At 40.4% G+C, this 20,356-nt stretch overlaps 1 protein-coding gene across 2 annotated transcripts in view; it reads right to left on the reverse strand.

The window, feature by feature from the left end:
* LOC115655894 (serine/threonine-protein kinase TNNI3K) overlaps window positions 1–20,356 on the reverse strand; it is a 177,364-nt gene that overhangs the window by 120,684 nt on the left and 36,324 nt on the right. For both annotated transcript variants that reach the window (XM_030571898.1, XM_030571899.1), the window contains 5 exons: window positions 17,379–17,477; window positions 15,051–15,189; window positions 5,394–5,538; window positions 5,203–5,307; window positions 4,425–4,519 (listed from right to left, as the gene is read on the reverse strand). In XM_030571898.1, the coding sequence (XP_030427758.1) occupies window positions 4,425–4,519; window positions 5,203–5,307; window positions 5,394–5,538; window positions 15,051–15,189; window positions 17,379–17,477 (583 nt within the window). The remainder of the gene's footprint in view (window positions 1–4,424; window positions 4,520–5,202; window positions 5,308–5,393; window positions 5,539–15,050; window positions 15,190–17,378; window positions 17,478–20,356) is intronic.

Consider the following 20,356-nt stretch of genomic DNA (forward strand, 5'->3'; position numbering starts at 1 on the left):
CGCCTCTCAGCTCTTCTAATCGATCCCGGTTTGTTATAGACCAAGGACTTTTATATAAGGACATTCTTTCTGGTGGACACCGGAAAGAATGGCAGCCGCAAAAACAGTTGGTGGTTCCAACTAAGTACCGGGAGAAGCTCTTAAGCTTAGCCCATGATCATCCCAGTGGCCATGCTGGGGTGAACAGAACCAAGGACCGGTTGGGGAAGTCCTTCCACTGAGAGGGGATGGGCAAGGATGTTGCCAAGTATGTCCGGTCTTGTGAGGTATGCCAAAGAGTGGGAAAACCCCGAGACCAGGTCAAGGCCCCTCTCCAGCCACTCCCCATAATTGAGGTCCCATTTCAGCGAGTAGCTGTGGATATTCTGGGTCCTTTCCCAAAAAAGACGCCCAGAGGAAAGCAGTATGTACTGACTTTCGTGGACTTTGCTACCCGATGGCCGGAAGCTGTAGCTCTAGGCAACACCAGGGCTAACACTGTGTGCCTGGCCCTAACAAACATTTTTGCCAGGGTAGGTTGGCCCTCCGACATCCTTACAGATTCAGGATCTAATTTCCTGGCAGGGACCATGCAAAAACTGTGGGAAACTCATGGGGTGAACCACTTGGTTGCCACCATCAAACCAAACCAAACCAATGGCCTGGTCGAAAGGTTTAATGGAACTTTGGGGGCCATGATATGTAAGTTTGTCAATGAACACTCCAATAATTGGGATCTAGTGTTGCAGCAGTTGCTGTTTGCCTACAGGGCTGTATCACATCCCAGTTTAGGGTTTTCACCGTTTGAACTTGTGTATGGTCACGAGGTTAAGGGGCCATTACAGTTGGTGAAGCAGCAATGGGAGGGGTTTACGCCTTCTCCAGGAACTAACATTCTGGATTTTGTAAGCAACCTACAAAGCACCCTCCAACACTCTTTAGCCCTTGCTAGAGAAAACCTAAAGGATGCTCAGGAAGAGCAAAAGGCCTGGTATGACAAACATATCAGAGAACGTTCCTTCAAGGTAGGAGACCAGGTTATGGTCTTGAAGGCGCAACAGGCCCATAAGATGGAAGCATCATGGGAAGGGCCATTCACGGTCCAAGAGCGCCTGGGAACTGTGAACTACCTCATAGCATTTCCCAATTCCTCACTAAAGCCCAGAGTGTACCATGTTAATTCTCTCAAGCCTTTCTATTCCAGAGACTTACAGGTTTGTCAGTTTACAGTCCAGGAAGATGATGCTGAGTGGCCTGACGGTGTCTACTACGACGGGAAAAAAGAGGGTGGCGTGGAAGAGGTGAACCTCTCAACCACCCTGGAACGTCTGCAGCGGCGACAAATCAAGGAGCTGTGCACTAGCTTCGCCCCATTGTTCTCAGCCACCCCAGGACAGACTGAACGTGCATACCACTCCATTGACACAGGTAATGCTCATCCCATTAGAACCCCACCCTACCGGGTGTCTCCTCATGCCTAAGCTGCTATAGAACGGGAGATCCAGAACATGCTACAGATGGGTATAATCCGCTCATCTACCAGTGCATGGGCATCTCCAGTGGTTCTGGTACCCAAACCAGATGGGGAAATAACGCTTTTGCATGGACTACCGTAAGCTAAATGCGGTAACTTGTCCGGACAACTATCCAATGCCACGCACCGATGAGCTATTGGAGAAGTTGGGACATGCCCAGTTCATCTCTACAATAGACTTAACCAAGGGGTACTGGCAAGTACCAATAGATGAACCTGCCTAGGAAAGGTCAGCATTTGTCACCCATGCGGGGGTGTATGAATTCAATGTCCTTCCTTTCGGGCTTCAAAATGCACCTGCCACCTTTCAGAGGCTGGTAGATGGTCTACTAGTAGGACTGGGAGAATATGCAGTTGCCTACCTCGATGATGTGGCCATTTTTTCGGACTCCTGGCCCGAACACCTACTACACCTGGAAAAGATCTTTGAGCGCATCAGGCAGGCCGGACTAACTGTTAAGGCCAAAAAGTGTCAAATAGGCCAAAACAGAGTGACTTACCTGGGGCACCAGGTGGGTCAAGGAACCATAAACCCCCTACAGGCCAAGGTGGATGCTATCCAAAAGTGGCCTGTCCCAAGGTCAAAGAAACAGGTCCAATCCTTCTTAGGCTTGGCCGGGTACTACAGGCGATTTGTACCACACTACAGCCAAATCGCTGCCCCACTGACCGACCTGACCAAAAAGACCCAGCCAAATGCAGTTAACTGGACTGACGAGTGTCAAAAGGCCTTTACCCAGCTTAAGGCAACGCTCATTTCTGACCCTGTGCTCAGGGCCCCGGATTTTGACAAGCCATTCCTAGTAACCACGGATGCATCTGAGCATGGTATAGGAGCACTTCTCATGCAGGAAGCAACAGATCACAACTTCCATCCTGTCGTGTTTCTCAGCAAGAAACTGTCTGAGAGGGAAAGTCACTGGTCAGTCAGTGAAAAGGAATGCTATGCCATTGTGTATGCCCTGGAAAAGCTATGCCCATATGTTTGGGGACGGCGGTTCCAGCTACAAACTGACCATGCTGCACTAAAGTGGCTTCATACTGCCAAGGGGAACAACAAGAAACTTCTTCGTTGGAGTTTAGCTCTCCAAGATTTTGATTTTGAAATTCAGCACATCTCAGGAGCTTCTAACAAAGTAGCTGATGCTCTCTCCCGTGAGAGTTTCCCAGAATCCAGTAGTTAAAAAGTGTTCTTAAAATGTAGAAGTCTGTTAGTTATATACTTAGTGGTATATGTAAAGGTGCATGTGTTGTATTAATCTGTTTATTTTACAGTTCTAGGAGGAAATCGCCGCCAGTGAGCTTCCCCACTGTCTGCAATTTGGGGGGCGTGTCATAAACAGATAGCTAAGGGTTAATGTCTCTTTCACCTGGAAAGAAGTAACCTGAAACACCTGACCAGAGGACCAATCAGGAAACAAGACTTTTTCAAATCTGGGTGGAGGGAAGTTTGTTGTGTGAGTCCTTTGTTCTGGTCTTGTGCCTATCTCTCTCTCGGCTATGAGAGGATCTCTGTTTCCTGCCTTTCTAATCTTCTGTTTCCCAGTTGTAAGTACAAAAGATCAGATAGTGATTTATATATTTTTTTGTATTTACATGTGTGTAGTTGCTGGAGTGTTTTGACTTGTATTCTTTTTGAATAAGGCTGTTTATTCATATTTAAGCAATTGACCCTGTATTTGTCACCTTAATACAGAGAGACCATTTTTATGTATTTTTCTTTCTTTTTACATAAAGCTTTCTTTTAAGACCTGTTGGAGTTTTTCTTTGGGGGAGGGAACTCCAGGGAATTGAGTCTGTACTCACCAGGGAATTGGTGGGAGGAAGGAATCAGGGGGGGAAATCTCTGTGTGTTAGATTTACTAGCCTGACTTTGCATACCCTCTGGGTGAAGAGGGAAGTGCTTGTGTTTTCCAGGACTGGAAATAGAGAGGGTGGAACCCCTCTGTTTAGATTCACGGAGCTTGCTTTTGTGTATCTCTCCAGGAACCTGGAAGGGAGAAGGGAAGGGAAATGGTTTATTCCCCTTTGTTGTAAGACTCAAGGAATTTGGGTCTTGGGGTCCCCAGGGAAGGTTTTTGGGGGGACCAGAGTGCCCCAAAACACTCTAATTTTTTGGGTGGTGGCAGCTTTACCAGGTCCAAGCTGGTAACTAAGCTTGGAGGTTTTCATGCTAACCCCCATATTTTGGACGCTAAGGTCCAAATCTGGGAATAGGTTATGACAGCTCCCCGACCTAGTTTGAGCAGGTCTCCTCCCTTCTTGTATCTCTGCACAGGTTCTCCATCTATTCAGTGTTCTCCTCTGCACTTTCAAAGCACTTCACACCCCCTCTGCCTATCTCTGTCCACAATCCTTATCCACCCAACTTTTTCTCAGGAATGATGCTTTCATCTCCTTAAGCCACTGCCCTCTTTGCACCCTCTTCCATGTAGCAATGCTTATTTGGAACAACCACACAATTAATGTAGTACTCCCCCCCGCACACGTGCTGCCAACATTTTCTAAAAAATCACTTGTTCTGTGAAGTGTGCTAGTTATAAAAACCACATGCTGCTTTGTGTTTGGTCACTGTTCTGTATCTGCTCCTGCTTTAAGGCACTATACTGTCAGGTGCTCTATGCTCTCAATGCCTATTGACTTCAATGGGAGCTGAGAATGCTCCGTCCCTTGCAGAATTGGGTACTTAGTCTGTAAAGCTGGAATTTCCAAAGGAGCCTAAGGGTGTGAGAATCTCTTTGAAATTCAGTGGGAGACTGACGGCCTCACTCCCACAGGCAGGCACCTTTGGAAATCTCGGCCTAACCACTTCAGGTTGGAAACATGTCCTCTGCTTAGTATATTTTACCTGTTAAAAAGTGTGGTGTTATCTATATATACAAATAATAAATCACAGTCCTCACGATCGTACCTGTATGCCCATCTCTTCCTTGATGATTGATGCTTAAAACATTCTGGTCAAGAAGAAATTTGACTAGTTCTATGTTCTTGCCATAGGTACAGGCACTGCAAGAAATAAACAACAAAATAAAAAAGAACTCCCCAGCCCCCAGAAATAGCAAAATTAATGTTGGTTACCTAAAGATTTCAAGGGAGTTACATTGACATAAAACCCATGTAACAGAATGGAGAATCTAAATGAAGGATTTATCTATTAAAACAAGTATGTGCTTTTCTGTTAAATTGGAAGTATCCTGAATATCCTGGTGCCAATATCAGACACAGTTGTGCAAAATTAATTAGGTCTGTTCTGCAAGTGCTTTTAAAGAACTCTACATTTTCATAAAATTGTGGCCAAAAATATTTAGAACAAAATTTCACACAAATTTTGCTGTGCCACCTTGTTAGATGAAAAGTCTGGAGGACAAGTGGATTTTGGGTATAATGTGGTCCAAGCTTAGATTCCCTTGGTCAGAAAAAGGAAAAGAAGCAATGCTTTATACAGCTGTTGATGAACTTTCAACATCTTTCTCATGCCTGCTATTACCATCTGGTTCTACCTCTTTTCTCTTTCTCCACTGTCTCCTTTGTGGCACTTAACTCTAGCCTTGCCTCTCTCTCTGACATGAGTCTAGCATCCATACTGTCCTGCAGTCCTGCCCCCGCTTAGGTTGAAGTGGCTGCTACTTCCAATTTTGCATGCATTTGTAAGCAGCAGTCTATTGACAATCGTGTTTAAAATGTCCTACCTGTGAAAAGCTGTTTCACTGAATATGTTTTCCTTACTCAGACTTTCTGTTCCTGACAGCTGGATTATTTCCTTGACAACTTCAAACTTTCCATTGTAACAAGCACTGAAAACAAAGTCAGCAGAGTATTATTGATAATGCTATGAATTACACCAATGCAATGCAAAGCAGTGCTTCTGTACGTTACTCACAGGTGTAAAGGTGTGTCTCCATAAATATTGGCCACATGGGGCTGAACTTCAAAATTGCTTTGGAGTAGGAACTTCACTATTTCATGATGTCCAAATCGAGAACAGAAGTGTAGAGGAACATGGTCTTCATTGTCCTGAGCATTCACTATCATTTGAATCAGACAGAGGAAAGTGAACTGTTTATACTCACTTTTTCAGAGACAGCGAGAGAGAGTTTGCGCATGCACACTATGAAATCCCAAGACAGTTAACTGATGAAATATTTATGGACATACTGAAGTTAATGGGAGCTTTTCCATTGACTTCAATGGATGCAGGATCAGACTATGTAATCTGACACTGTTCATAATAAGTCACCAAGGCCAATTATTCAGGATGTAATTAGTTATTGTAACAGCAGGTTTACTGAATCGTTCAATAAAGTTTTCAGTGAAGAAAAGAGGAAGGTATTAATGAATTAGTGGCCCTTAGAAAATGGATTACTGACAGTGTATTAAGAATGTGAAACAAAACTATGATCCAAAGACATTAGTTATAAGAAAACAACCACCGGAGTTATTTCAAATGAGTGGAATAAAATTCATTCACTATAAAAATCTGGAAGAAAATCTTTCATTGCTGTGGAATCCAGAGTTATTTTTAAATAATATATTAGGCTCCTTAAGTACCAGCATTAGAACCATGGAACCAAGAGCAGTTACAGAGTGACAGAAAAAAATCAAAAAAAGATGTACAGGAGACACAAGTAAGGATATAATGTTTCATGCACATTAATAAAAATCATTTATAAAAAGCAAACAAAGAAAAATGGTATTTCCCACTTCTGGATCTCCGAAGTTTTCCCTTTTCTCTTATGGCTATGTTTTAGGTTTCAATCCTGCAAAGTCTTAGAGTCATAGAGTTTAAGGCCAGAAGGGTCCACCTGAGCATCTAGTCTGACCTCCTGTACCATATGGGGGTGCCGTGGCATGCTAATCCCGAATCCCAATATTAGACCAAGGACCATAGGAGACTAGACTATTATGAGCCACAAGCAGAGAATGGGAAGGACTGAGGTGCACCAGAGCTTGAGGCCCCCACAATGGCAGAGAAATGATTATGTGAGATATACTCAGATAATCCTGCCAAGTGACCTGTACCCACACACTGCAGAGGAAGGTAAAAACCTCCCAAGGACATTGCCAATCTGACTGAGGAGAAAATTCCTTCCTACTCCCACATATGGTGATCAGTTAGACCCTGAGCCTGTGAGCAAGAACCAGCCAAGTACTTGTGAGAAAAGACACTTGGCCACTTCAGAGCCCTGACCCTCCCACCTCCAATGTCTCATCTCTAGCCATGGACATTCCTGATGCTTCAGAGGAAAGAGATTAAAAAAACAAAGAAAAGAAAAAAAAAGAAAGGTACACATATTTAACTTTACACCCAGCAACGGTGCAAGATATGGCACTACTTCTTTGAGTGATGTTAAGCAGGTATGCAAATCTTTGCAGGATTGGGATAAGAAATTTTCAGGTTGGGACAGTCTCTCTCTCTCTGTCTCTTGTACATAATTATATACGGAAGACATATGATTCTGTGCGAGTTTGGGATGGTTGCACTATTCCTGAAAGGAAAGAACGTTTTATAGCAGTGTCATGGATTTTCTATGTGGTGGCATATATTTTACAAAAGATATAATCTACAGATGTTTTAGAAAGAATTTAAAAAAATTTATTGAGACAATTTCTTGTCTTCCTCCACGTGTAAAGCCAGTTGCCTTAGTTACCATGCAACTGTATAAGCCTGAGAAGGAAAGCAAAATTAAAATGAATTAATTTAAAATACCTCTAAACATCACTCAGATTCGCCAAGGGTCCTGTTGTTATACCAATGCCCTAAACTTCTGTAGGATTATGATTTCCCAGTTTAATTAATATATTTTTCTTAAAAAATACTAGGGGACAGACTGCACTAATTAGCAATTGGTGCACTTCAGAAAAGTTGAGGTGAAATCCTGGTCCCACTGAAATCCAGGGCAAAACTCCCATTGATGTGAATCAGGGCTTTGTTTTCGTTAGCACTCAAAAGATTAGCAAAAATGCTATTTTCACTGAAAGACAATATCCCACAAAATCTTCCTCCTGTAAGTAGTAACTTCTACAGGGGAAGTTTCTTTCTAATCCTCTCAAATTAGCAGCTGGTTTATACTCTGAAGCGTGAGAGTTTATATAAATTCTTTTTATCTAAACCAGTGATACTCAAACTGAGGCTTGGGAGCCACAAATTACCTTTAATGTGTCTCCTATGGCTCTTCACAACACATGATATTAAAACACTGTGATTTAATTATTAACCAATGTAAGTTATTAACCAGCCAGGATGCTTTTACTATGTTATTAACCAACTGTAAAATACTTGGTCAGTCATTTTGCTATGAGTGTATGTGTGTGTGTCTAAACAAATTGTTTCATTTACAATTTATATACTGTATATAGTAAATGAAACGATGAATTCACACTACTGTGGCTCTTTTGGGTAATGTTGATCGCTAATTTGGCTCCTGAACCACTGAGGTCTGAGTATCACTGATCTAAAGTAACTGTGGATGTTCACAGTACCCATATAAATTGTCCATCACTCTTTTGGAGCCAATAAACTCTTGACTTCAATGATATATTGTGGCAATAAGTTTCATGGATTAGTTCTGCATTGTGCAAAATCAGTATTAAGTTTGTTGCTTTCCAGTTCCATCAACTGTCCTTCTGTTTTTATAGTCTGAGAAGGGGTAAATAGCCTACAATTTCATTTCTCTCTAGACCATTCATTATTTTGTATAGCTCTACTGTGTCACCCTTGAGTTCTTACTATTGTCACCTGTCATCCTGCCAGAGGCTAACTCATTTGGAACTAGCATAAATAAGAGGGAAATAAAATGTCAAAGTTCAACTCTCCTAGAAGACTTTCAGTCTGATAAGCCCACCAAGTGACCTGAGAGGCAGGAGTACTTCCGCACATTACAAACCACAACAAAAAGCAAGCATGGAGAGCGGTGAAGCAGAGGTTGGCACATTCATTTATGCCCTGAAGAGTGAAGCTGAAACTATTTATAAAGCATTTCCTTTTGCTGAAGTGGGAGATAAGAATAACATTGACATTGTTTTTTTAAAAAATGCAATCAGCATTTTCATTCCCAAAAGGAATGTAATAGACAAACAGGGATATATTCCCCAAGAGAGCAGAGGCCCAGAAAAAGCGTGAAAGCTTTCATAAGGTAATTATAGGAACAGGGAGAGCATTGTGATTTTGGCATCAGGAAAGAGGAATGTATAGAGATCTTCTAATAGTTGGATTTTAAACAAGGAACTTTTAGAAAAATCACAGGTAATGTCTGAGCTAACTCTGGGACAGCTGGTGCCACTAGCATGGCAGTCTGAGATAGCAAAATGCAAGTCAGACAGCAAGAAAATAGTAGATGCATGGTAAATAAAGAAGAAAAAAATAAATTCCAATTGGGGGAAAAAGAGAAGCACTTTCAGACCATCAAGTAACCTGGGCAGAAATATGACAGGTATGGCAATTGCCAACTAGCAGAATCAAGAAAAATAAGCCAAGGCAATAGCCCGCGTGAGGGTGAGCATTCAAAAACAAGCAGGCTTGTCCTGTTAATCTTAAAATCAGATATCTAATTTCAATATGACCTTAATTGGCAGAGGTGATTGTGATTTGCAGAGAGACTTTTAAGATGAGCCAGAACCCAGGATAATGTTCAGTAGTCCGAAGGGGCAGATAAGTTTCTTTGGTTAATTAAAAACCCATTGGACCTATACAGGCAATGAATACCTGTTCGACAACCACTGCAGCAATCTACTAGATGAAACTATGGTCACTGATATGGGCTTCATAAAAGGCAGAAGAAAAAAAATGCATTATACCTGGTGAAGATAAAGGACATACTTGTCTACTAGCTACTGACTACTTTTCTAGATTTGTAGAGATTCTACTTCTTACTATACCCACTAGGTTGCAAAACAGATAAAAGGCATTTTTTTCTCATTTTGGAGGCATAGTCACCCATAACAGACCACAGTCTGCCAATTTAGAGTTCCAAGCTTTTGAGAAACAATGATTTCAAAAATATTACTTCCAGCTCCCACCACTGTCAAGGAAATAGGATCTAGAAGAGAGCATTCTAAAAAAGTAACCTGAATCTTGCCTCCATGTTCTGCTGAGTTAATAGGGAAACCCCCACATCAGGCACCAAAGTAAGACAGTTCAGCTGGTTATGAGTCCACAAGTAAGAATAATATTGTCAAACTCAGAGGCAAATCTTCAACCTAAGTGGCCCTGTTTAAAGGATGTGAAGCTGAGAAACAATAAATATAAAAGGTCTCAGTCTTTCTTCTTCAGCCATCAGAATGAATATCAAAGTTTATCCAATCTTAAATTAGGAGACCCAGTCTTGATAATCCTGGAGACAGAACAAAATTGGACAGCATCAGCTGTTGTTATAGGGCATAGTTGCACCAATATTCCACATGAGTCTTCATTCTGCACCCAAGAGGGAGATTGACCAAGATACTCAGGAGCATGGAAGAAATAGGTGGCATCTTCAGATGGTTCCAAACCCAGCAGAATTGTTATATGACTCTACTTGAAATGCTCCTTTAGTGAACAGAGATAATGCCGTTGAGAATAACCTGAAGATTATTAAACTGGAGTCTACAGTCCTAGAATTTGATCAGCTAAATTAATCAGCTGGACAAACTCTCTTGAAGAGATGTGTTGTGTTTCTTTCAATCTGTAGCAGAAAGAGAGGCAGCAGGGAGATGAGGAACATTCTAGGAAGACGTTTTATAGTGAAACATGATGGGGGTGTGTGTTATTTTAAGGATAATTCTCTCTTCTTATTCTAAGAAAGTTCCTTGTTCAGTGTTAAAAGAAAGTGATTCTTTACCATTGTCACATGACAGAAGGATCAAGTTACATGAATTGTTGTATTGACTGACATGAAGAAGTGTTTGCGGGATCTGATCCAAAATCCGTATGCTTTGTATTGTAACCTAATAATAAAGAATTTACTACTATCATACAGTTTTATTTGGATTTTTTAAAATAGAACTTACTGAGATACTACATAATGCAAATAGGTAAAAATAATGAATGCATAAATAATACAAACTGATATTAAAATAATGGGAGCACAGTGGGAGTCAAAAGAGGAGAGAGAGATAAAAATATGAAAAAAAATACAAAAATGAGATTTTTCATGCTAAACAAATCAAGGTCAGCAATTAGATGTTTCCAATATTAAGGGAATTTCAAGTGATAATAGTTCATAAAGGTAAATTAGACTTTTAAAATGTATTAGTGGCCTAAAATAAATTGAGAGTTTATAAGAATCTGATCAAAATGCACAGCCACTGTCTTGGTAGGGTCACAATATTTAAGAAAAATGTTTTATTTATCTGGTTATTCTACTAAGAGTTCCTTTCCAATAGCGTTCATATTGCATGTTAGGGAATTCCATGTAAACAAACTATAGGACTAGCATTTGGAGAGAGAGTGCACTGTGCTTGCAGCCTATTGGTTACAATATAAAATACATGAATAATGCATTTGTGTATTTCCTTTTATGTATCTTTGTGATGGGGATGAAGCAGAACATTGGCACTCCCTAGATTTTGTAAATGTTAGTAAAGTTTGGCCATGCTTTGACTTTTTTACTATGTTGCAATGGTCACTGCTTTTCTTTCTCCATTTCAGAGACATGAGAGACAGGAATTGAATGTCCAAGCAGTCAATATACATTAAAATGAATAGGTCAAACTCATGAAACATATTGCTGAATTTCAGAGAATGTTTTCAGATTCCTTTGGCTAATTTTATATCATAAATTATTTTCATTCTTAAATGTTTGAGTTCTTCCTCTGTTGCCATGGTGATTTCAAGTTTCAAAATGTGTTACTTTGGGGGTAAGACATTTTCAGCTTTCTTTGATTTTTCTATTGAGGAATGTACAAATTTTAAAATAAATAATCTTGAATGGGGCCCTAATTTCCTCTTCTTTTGGAATAAATTAACTAAGTGATGATGATAAGCCTTTTACAGCCTTGTATGGTGAATGCACATCTCTTCTCCACTCCCTCTCCCCCTTTATTATAATTATATTGGTTCAGTGTGCACATATCAAGACTTAAATATCAAGGGCTCACTGTTCAAAAAAAACTTACAAATCTAAGTCATACTGTTTCCATTTTTACCTAATGAGTGAGTAGGAGGGATGTAATACATTCATGACTCTCAGAGAACATGTTAAATTTATACGCCCAGATACCAGTAAGTAGGAGGAGTGTGGGTGCAGACGCAGTTACAGTGTAACTTGCAGAACAGGTCTATGACACTGAGGAAATCATGTATATGAACGATGCTGCTTTTGGAACCACTGGTTTTGGAGCTGTGCACAGAAAACCTGAGTCCTGTGTGAAATGATCAAATGAAAAAGATATATGGAATGTTGCCTTTTGTACAGTGTGGTTATTTAGCAAAGGAAAGTATATTGATAGATATGAGAGCGAGATTGATATTAGAATAGATATAGATATACCCATGCACATATATAGACCCAGTTCAGGACAACATTTCTATTCAGAACAGCACTGGATCATGTGTTTAACTCTAAGCATGTGCTCATACTCCATTGAAGTCAATGTAAGTTATGCATATGCTTAATTGCTGTCATGAATAGGGATGGATTTCAGTACAAGCTCACGTGCTGTCCTGAACTTAGGATTTAGAATTTAGGCCATTTACTGCAGGCTTGAGAATGCAGTACTCCCACATACAAAACTCCCACAATGACCACTTCCCACTGAAATTAACTGAAAGATTCCCATTGACTTCAAAGGGCATTGGATCAGGAACTGACTAAGGATGCCGCTTGTGTAGGGAAAGCCCCTGGCGGGCTGGGCTAGTTCGTTTACCTGCCACGTCCACAGGTCCAGCCGGTTCGCTGCTTCAGGCCAATGGGAGCTGCAGGAAGTGGCTCGGCCCAAGGGACGGGGCAGGTAAACAAACTGGCCTGGCCTACCAGGGGCTTTCCCTACACAAGCCGCATCCCAAGCTTGGGAAACACTGAACTAAGGATTGCAAGACTGGAATTTTATATGATTTTCAAATATGAATAGATAGAATCCTTTTTATGCTTTGCCTGATGTGCTCCATTGTGTTAATTAATGACTAGCTATGAATATTAATTGGCAGAAGACATTGAATGGGGTTTTAGATTGTGAGACTGAAGTAGAATAATTTTGATAAGTTTGTTCTTACTATAGTATGTAGGATTCTTGTAGCAAATGCCAATTGCCCCTGTCCCCTTCCGTTTTGCTTTTTATTAGGCCTCTCAAAATCATATGGAGATTGTCTCCCTGGGCAAAATCCTGACTCAACAGAAATCAATGGAAGTTTTCCCACTGACTTCTGTGGAGCCAGGAATGTATGCAATGTATTTGGGATATAAGTGTGTTAACAGTAGTAATATTAAAGTAAATCGCTTTATTAAAAATAAGTACTTTTTTCAGACCATATGCTGTCACTTTTTGAAAGCTCTTTTTTTGTCCTATATCTGAAGGTGAGAAATATCCCTTTGAACAACTTGAATATAGGGCTGTGTCCAATTTGCCTACAAGAACATCTGAACTAATACATTTCACATACATTTTTTAGCTAGTTAATTACAAGTTTTAGTATTCATAATATTTTTCAAGGTGGCTACAGATACACACACAAGTATCTATCACATGCGTATCACAAAGACAGATATGTAGTAGAGGCATCCTCAAGATAAACTGCAGAGTCGTGATGAATTGCAATATCCAGTTGCAGTATCCAATATATTGCAGTTATCACGTACCATTGACTGTTTCATCCACATTCTGCTCACCACTTAAACTGTCTGACTTCCTCTGACATCCCAAATCTCTGAGCAGCTTCAAAGAGACCCCATTTAATAAGACAAAAATCAGCCTACCAGAAAAATGCTTACGTCTCTTTCTCCCTCCCAAAATTGTACAGCCCTAATGTCCAGAAGAGGCAGTAGTCGGTCCCGCACAGACATCAGGATTAAGATTCAACATCTCATGATTCTGCAGAGCTAGACATGGGAGCTTTATGCTCTCGGCAAGAGCAGAGTCCCCCTCAAAGAGACACAGCACTTGCTGCTAGCACTGGAAGCTCCCAGGATGGCGAGGATGCCACAACAATTTCATGTGTAGAAAGACTAGCTTAGGTTATTTTAGAAGAGGTTTTACAAATGTATTATTTATAGTACTCCTCTCCCCAGAGGCCCTTTACTAACAGACTCATGGGACAAGCCATTCCTTTCCTCCCACGTGACACTAAGCTCAGGAAATGAGGGAGGTGGTAGTGGGGTAGGGAAGATGTCATTGAGCCACTTTGGTGTCTGCTGAGTTTTCAGCTTTAGGGCTGTTCTACTGTATGCTTAGCTGCAACAGCCCCCTAGCAGCTGTTCCGCAGTGGAGAACAGTTGGAGCAGAGCAGTACTCTGCCCTCCCACCCCAAATAGGTCCCACCCCAACAAAGGTTTGGAGAGGGATTGATAAAGAGTCATTTTCCTGTCTCTGCACTGTACAGGGAACCTCCTTACACAGGGAGTTTTACCGTGAGACTTTTTTGGTAAGTTTTGTGCCCTTTATGTTATTGAAGGTGTATAAAGGAGCTGACATAGAACAAGAAATCCAGTCCATGGTAACTAAAGCACATGGTTTTACAACAACTGGGATGAAAGAAACCCTGACATATATTTCCACAACACATTTTTATTCTTTTGCTTAATCTATGGCACTATGGCATATACAGAATATATAATGATGTGGAATTGTGTAGCAATTTTATTGGCATTAGCTTGGTATGACCTGTAAAACTCACTCAGAGATTTTGAGTTTGGGAATAATGCAAACATTTATGCCGATAAACCTTTACACTGTTCCATCTGGTCATGTATTAAACACACACAGACACACAAACTTATATCACACGTGAACATTTTATAATGAATAATGAGTTATAAAAATTCCATTTCTTTTTCCGTTCACAAATTGTGTGTGAATAGATTATGGTTTTTCTCTATATTATTACTTGAAAATATTTACTACATAATTTCTACTTAATATCCTTCATCTGTAGCTCGTTCACTAACAGTTTATTGTGGGTCTTTGATAGCCAAAATCTGAATTGTTTAGATTGGACAAATACATCACATGGTTTCTTTCTGTTCTCCGGTTGGACCAGCATATCTCTTAGAAACAAATCTCCACTGTGAGTACTTGTGACTAAGAATTTCAAATTTGTTTACTCCTAATATTCTCCAGTATTCACTTGCAACTCGTCGTTTCTATGAGCACTTTTGCCAATAAGCTAATTCTCTAGCTTATTCAACAGAAGCAACACAAAGAGGGCAGAAACATAGACAAAGCATATTTAGAATGTGAATAAATATTCCCAGAATTTTTTTTTGCACTAGTCACCAACTTCAAAACACAAACACACATACACACACCATATCAGAAAACAAAATCCAAGGCTGGTGCAAAGTATGTGTCAGCATTTGACACTATATACAAAATATAATTGGAATGTGCTTATAAAATCTTTCCTTACCATCTGCCTTGCTGCCCTCTTCCATCAAGAGTTTTGCAATATTAAGAAACCCTTTGGCAGAAGCTAAGTGGAGGGGCCTGTCTCCAACTTCCCCACTCACATTCACATCAGCACCAAACTTCAGCAAGAGGTGGGTAACCTAAATATTTCATCAATGTAAATTAGAACATCAAGTGAAAACAAACATTTCAATGAAACCAAAACATAAGAACAGCCATATTGGGTCAGACCAAAGGTCCATCTAGTCCAGTATCCTGTCTTCCGACAGTGGCCAATGCCAGGTGCCTCAGAGGGAATGAACAGAACAGGGAATTATCAAGTGATCCATTACTTGTCGCCCATTCCCAGCTTCTGGCAAACAAAAGCTGGGGACACCATCCCTGCCTATCCTGGCTAATAGCCACTGATGGACCCAGCCTCCAGGAACTTATCTAGTTCTTTTTTGAACCCTGTTATAGTCTTGGCCTTTGCAACATCCTCTGGCAAGGAGTTCCACAGGTTGACTGTGCGTTGTGTGAAGAAATACTTTCTTTTATTTGTTTTAAACCTGTTACCGATTAATTTCATTTGGTAATCCATAGTTCTTATGTTGAAGTTTACTCTGTGTTGGATTTCTTAACATTTTGAGTGAGAAAGATCTATTTTTTAAAATTAAAACTGGGTTATGTAAGTATATATAATTTATTTTCATTAAACTCATTATAAATTCCATTTTTAAGTTATATATCTATAAAATATTATATTGTTCACTATCAAAGGTCAGTTCATTTTTTAAAATGATATGGATAGCAAGGAGTTAGGAAAAAGACATTTGTTTAACTGACCTAGTCAGCATAATACAGTAGATGTCCTTAACATCCATAAATTAGCTATGTCAGAGCCATAGCTTCCTTCAGAAAGTAGAGTCCCTTATCACTAAAGCACCATATGCATTTTAGCATAATTTCACAAGACTGTGACTATTTGTTCAAAAGTGGTTCACGGGAAATAAGCAAACTAATCTCTCAGCCCAACATGTAAAGAGTTTCTTAATGTTACTGGATGATGAAGTGAATATATAAAAAAGGAGGGTGCAGGAATGCATGCTTTGTGCACATTCTTACTGTTATTGAACCATAGAAGTATAGAGTTTTCAATCATCTGTTCTCTTGGAGTCTGTCCTTTCAAAAGCATTTTCCTGGGAATGACTCTTCAACGTACTCTAAATAAACTTCAGTGAAATGAAAAATATACTCTACCTAGAGGTCATGCTTTGAAACTCTGAAAATGTCCCAACATATGCATGTTTCCAGGAAAAGAAAGGCACAGGGACTGACTCACATAAGCCAACACAGACACAAGGCTATTTTTGAACCAAAGGATCTCCTGCAGTGCAAACGAGTATATGGCCCACTAAGCCACAGACACTTCTATATTAGCAAAGAGAAATGGAATTAGGAGGGTTTGATGATAACTTAGGGCCAAGGCTTCAGTGCTTTTTAAAAATTTCCCTGCTGGTGAGAGTAAGACAAGCAAGATTTGGCCCTCTGCAGCCACAACACACTGGGTGAAATCCTGGCTCCATTGGATCCACTAGGAGTTTTCCCATGAACTTCCATGGAGCGTGGATTTCACCCATTAAATCCCAGGTGCCCCAATCTGTTTATTACTGAGTGCTATGAGCCATTTATACACATTTCTGTAGAGGTATTTAAACTGATACACCTAATGCAGTGTTTCCCAAACTTGGGATGCTGCTTGTGTAAGGAAAGTCCCTGGCAGGCCCGACTGGTTTGTTTACCTGCTGGGTCCACAGGTCCGGCCGATCGCAGCTCCCACTGGCCGCGGTTCCCTGCTCGAGGCCAATGGAAACTGCAGGAAGTGGCGCGGGCCAAGGGATGTACTGATAAACAAACCGGCCCAGCCCACCAGAGGCTTTCCCTACATAAGCGACATCCCAAGTTTGGGAAACACTGAACTAATGGCTACAAGACAGCTTCAAGGTTCAGCATTGTATTAATTGTATCTCTGGGTGAGAAGCCCTTTTATAGGTTAGAAAAACTCTCTCTCATGAATGGCAACTAATTTCAATAACTCTTTTGGGGGATAGTAAATTTGGCTGGTGATCCTAGCAGTGAGTAGTTAAAACATGAATACCCACATTCCTATGAGCTTTCAAATACCTGAAAATGTCAGATATAGTTAAAGGCATAACTTAAGGATGTGAAAGCCTCGCTCTAGTAGGACCCTTCCAAATATAAAGACAGGCTGGCTGACAGTAAACCTACATATGGCTCGTAGTGTCAGTGCACTCTTTCATCTTTGTCAGATTCTGCCTATTTAAATTACCTGTTCATGGCCATAGTATGCGGCAATGTGTAATGGGGTGAAGAACACTGCATCTTGAACATTGACATAAGCTCCATGCTGCAAAAGTATATCCACAGCCTAGAGGAAAAAGAAATAAAAGATTCCAATTAGAAGCTCTGTACATGGTCACCTTATAATAAAATTCTATAACATTATGCCAAGAAAGAACAGACACCAACCTATAAAGGCAGAGAACTCTGTACATCATATAAAAGTGATTAACTTACAGTACTATAACTGAACACTGAATGTCACTGATGCCTTATAAATAACCTGAAAATGTATTTGCCAATAAAATGCCTGATTTGTGAAGGGAAAGCCCCAGAAATGACTGACTCAGAAAGCTCAGACTAGCCTTTAATTTTCTTTTAGGCTTCATGAAAAAACAACAATAAACATATCACAGTTCTTAAAATAAAATAAAATAAAATAAAAGACCCCTTTAAATGTAAATGCATGCAGGTAAATTCACAAGTATAATTCACTCAATGTATAAAGACTTCAGTGTATTTAGAAGATAATAGGCCTTAGACTTCAATAAATAACCAAAGTGGTTTCTTTCAAATTTTCACTCTTATCATTCTGAAGGCCAATTGTTTGGTAGAGCAGCTATTAATTTTGAAGCATTGGCCTTCTGAATAACTGTCAAAATGGAAATTTGAATTAAACCATTTTGGATTATTTATTGAAGCCTAAACACTGTTATTTTTTTGAAGCCCAAGGGTGTCTTTATATCCACTCAGGGTCTTGTGCCACAGATCATTTGCATAAATCTACATACAATTTTATGGAATGTAGCCTACACATGAGTCTAATGATTGTGAAAGGTGCTGGAGTGACAGCCCTAGAAATTATCCACAGCATGGAGAGCAGCATGGAAAACACATTCCAGCTCAACCTACCCATATGTCTCAATGGTGACATAAAGGGACCACCTCTAGTGAGAGGATGAGTGGATAGTGTCGATTCCACTGCTGTTCACTCATCCTCACTGCCAGTGATGGTCCCAACTAGTGCCAGACATGATGAATCATTTGTGATGTGGGCTCCTGTCAACTAGTAACTGGACTGAGACCACAAATTCATTTCACATGGGCAACAAAGAGGCCAGTCATTTGAATCCGTCACTCACAAGTACTGACAAAACTAAGACCTGTTACCAGGCAACATTAGTGTTCAGGGATTATTTCTTTAGACTATTTAAATTGAAAAAAATATTTTGTCAATGTACTTCACTGAGTGAATTTTCTGTGTAAAGCCCTTTCCATACCACACTTGATGCATTTTCTCTTATGTTTAATTATTTCACACTAACATTGGCTGTAAGCCTCCCTAGGACTAGTGTTTTAGGGACTACTCCTGCCACGTACAGAGCCTCCTCAAATCCCATTAACTTCAATAGGATCTGAAGGCATTTATCACCTTCTAAAAATGTCCCAAACACTGGAAGGCCCAAATGCTCTTGAGCAGAAGAGAACCTGAATTTGCAGGTCTGAGAACAGGATGCATGGAAGGGTATGTTCCCCTAGCACATGGAAGCCCCTCTGCAGGGGCTCTGCTGATGTGGAGGGAGGGAAGATGTTGGCCTTGCTTTACCCCCAGGGCTATGGAAACCAGTCCAAGGGAACACAGATGGCAGCCAGTGGCGGATGGTGATGTTAGCATCACAGTTCCTCAAGCCGTATTGTCCAGGGGATCAAGGAGTTAGTAGGTAGCAGTGCAGAAGCAACGTGCCTCCTTATGGAAGATGCTTTCCCCTCTGGAATATCCTCTGAGAGCCTCATGTATCTTGGGGGAGTCATTCATTTAGGGGTCTAAAGTCCTTAGCCTGACCTCCAGCAGGGGCAACTCAGTATAGCTCCACTGACTTCAGTGGAGCTTCTTGTGACTCATCTCACTCACCCATAAATGATAAGGCGGGGAGACAGAGGAACAATATTGTTAGATTCACAGATAGTAATTCTTGTAAGAGAGAAGAATGGACTCTTAGAAAAAACACAAAAGCTTTTAATTACTCTCAGAAATTGTAAATTCTAGGGTGATATATATATGGATAGGCTTGTGCTTCCGAGAGAGCTTTGGATGAGAAGATAGTTTCAGAAACTCATATAAACAGCAGAGAGAGAGAGAGAGAGAGAGAGAGAGAGAGAGAGAGGAAGCAGGCACTGTGAATAAAGGTTTGACTCTGATATCATAAGAAGTTTTCATGCAGATCTGAGAGAGAAGCTCCCACTGATTTCATTTGGGGTTGTGGGTGTTCAATATCTGTGGAAATTAGACCATAGGTATTTAAAGGTACCCAAATTATAAGCCAGTTTGGAAAAACTGAGCCTTAACTGCTAAGTGTCTCAGTTTCATCATCTATCACCAGCGGGAATTGTAAAGCACCTTGAAATCTCTGGATTAAAAACACTACACAAGTGTTAGCTAAATCATCATTACTGACAAAAAAAAATCACACAAGAATAGCGTTCCTATGAGATTTTGCCTGTATTTGAACCAAATCAGAAATTAGGTTCTTTCTGGTTTTAGGTTTGAACCAGAAGGAAAATAGTAAGAGCGGAGATTTGCATCCTTACAACCCAATATTCAAAGGGAGTTAGAGCTGAGATTCCAGTTTTAATGCTATGATACATATAGTATTTTCCTGCAATATTGTTGGAGATTTTACCGTATTAAGTTATTGATCATTGTGGGCAAGGGATTGTACATAATTCTAGGAGGAAGAGTGACTGCAGCTTCTCCAGGAATTAAGAAGGGGGAGGGAATGGGAGTGCATAGGCAAATTCAATTGCATGTAACACCTCTAGAGAAGTACCACCTGGAGATGCCTGCAAATACTAGTTCAAACTAGATTCTCCAGAGACCAACAGACAAAAAACTTTTGGATCAATAACCTGAGTTTAGACTGACTCATGTCCTTCTTTCTGATCAAGAAAATGGACAAGACCTTCTGG

This window comes from Gopherus evgoodei, chromosome 8 (genome assembly GCF_007399415.2).
Source record: "Gopherus evgoodei ecotype Sinaloan lineage chromosome 8, rGopEvg1_v1.p, whole genome shotgun sequence".
NCBI classification, from domain to species: Eukaryota; Metazoa; Chordata; order Testudines; family Testudinidae; genus Gopherus; species Gopherus evgoodei.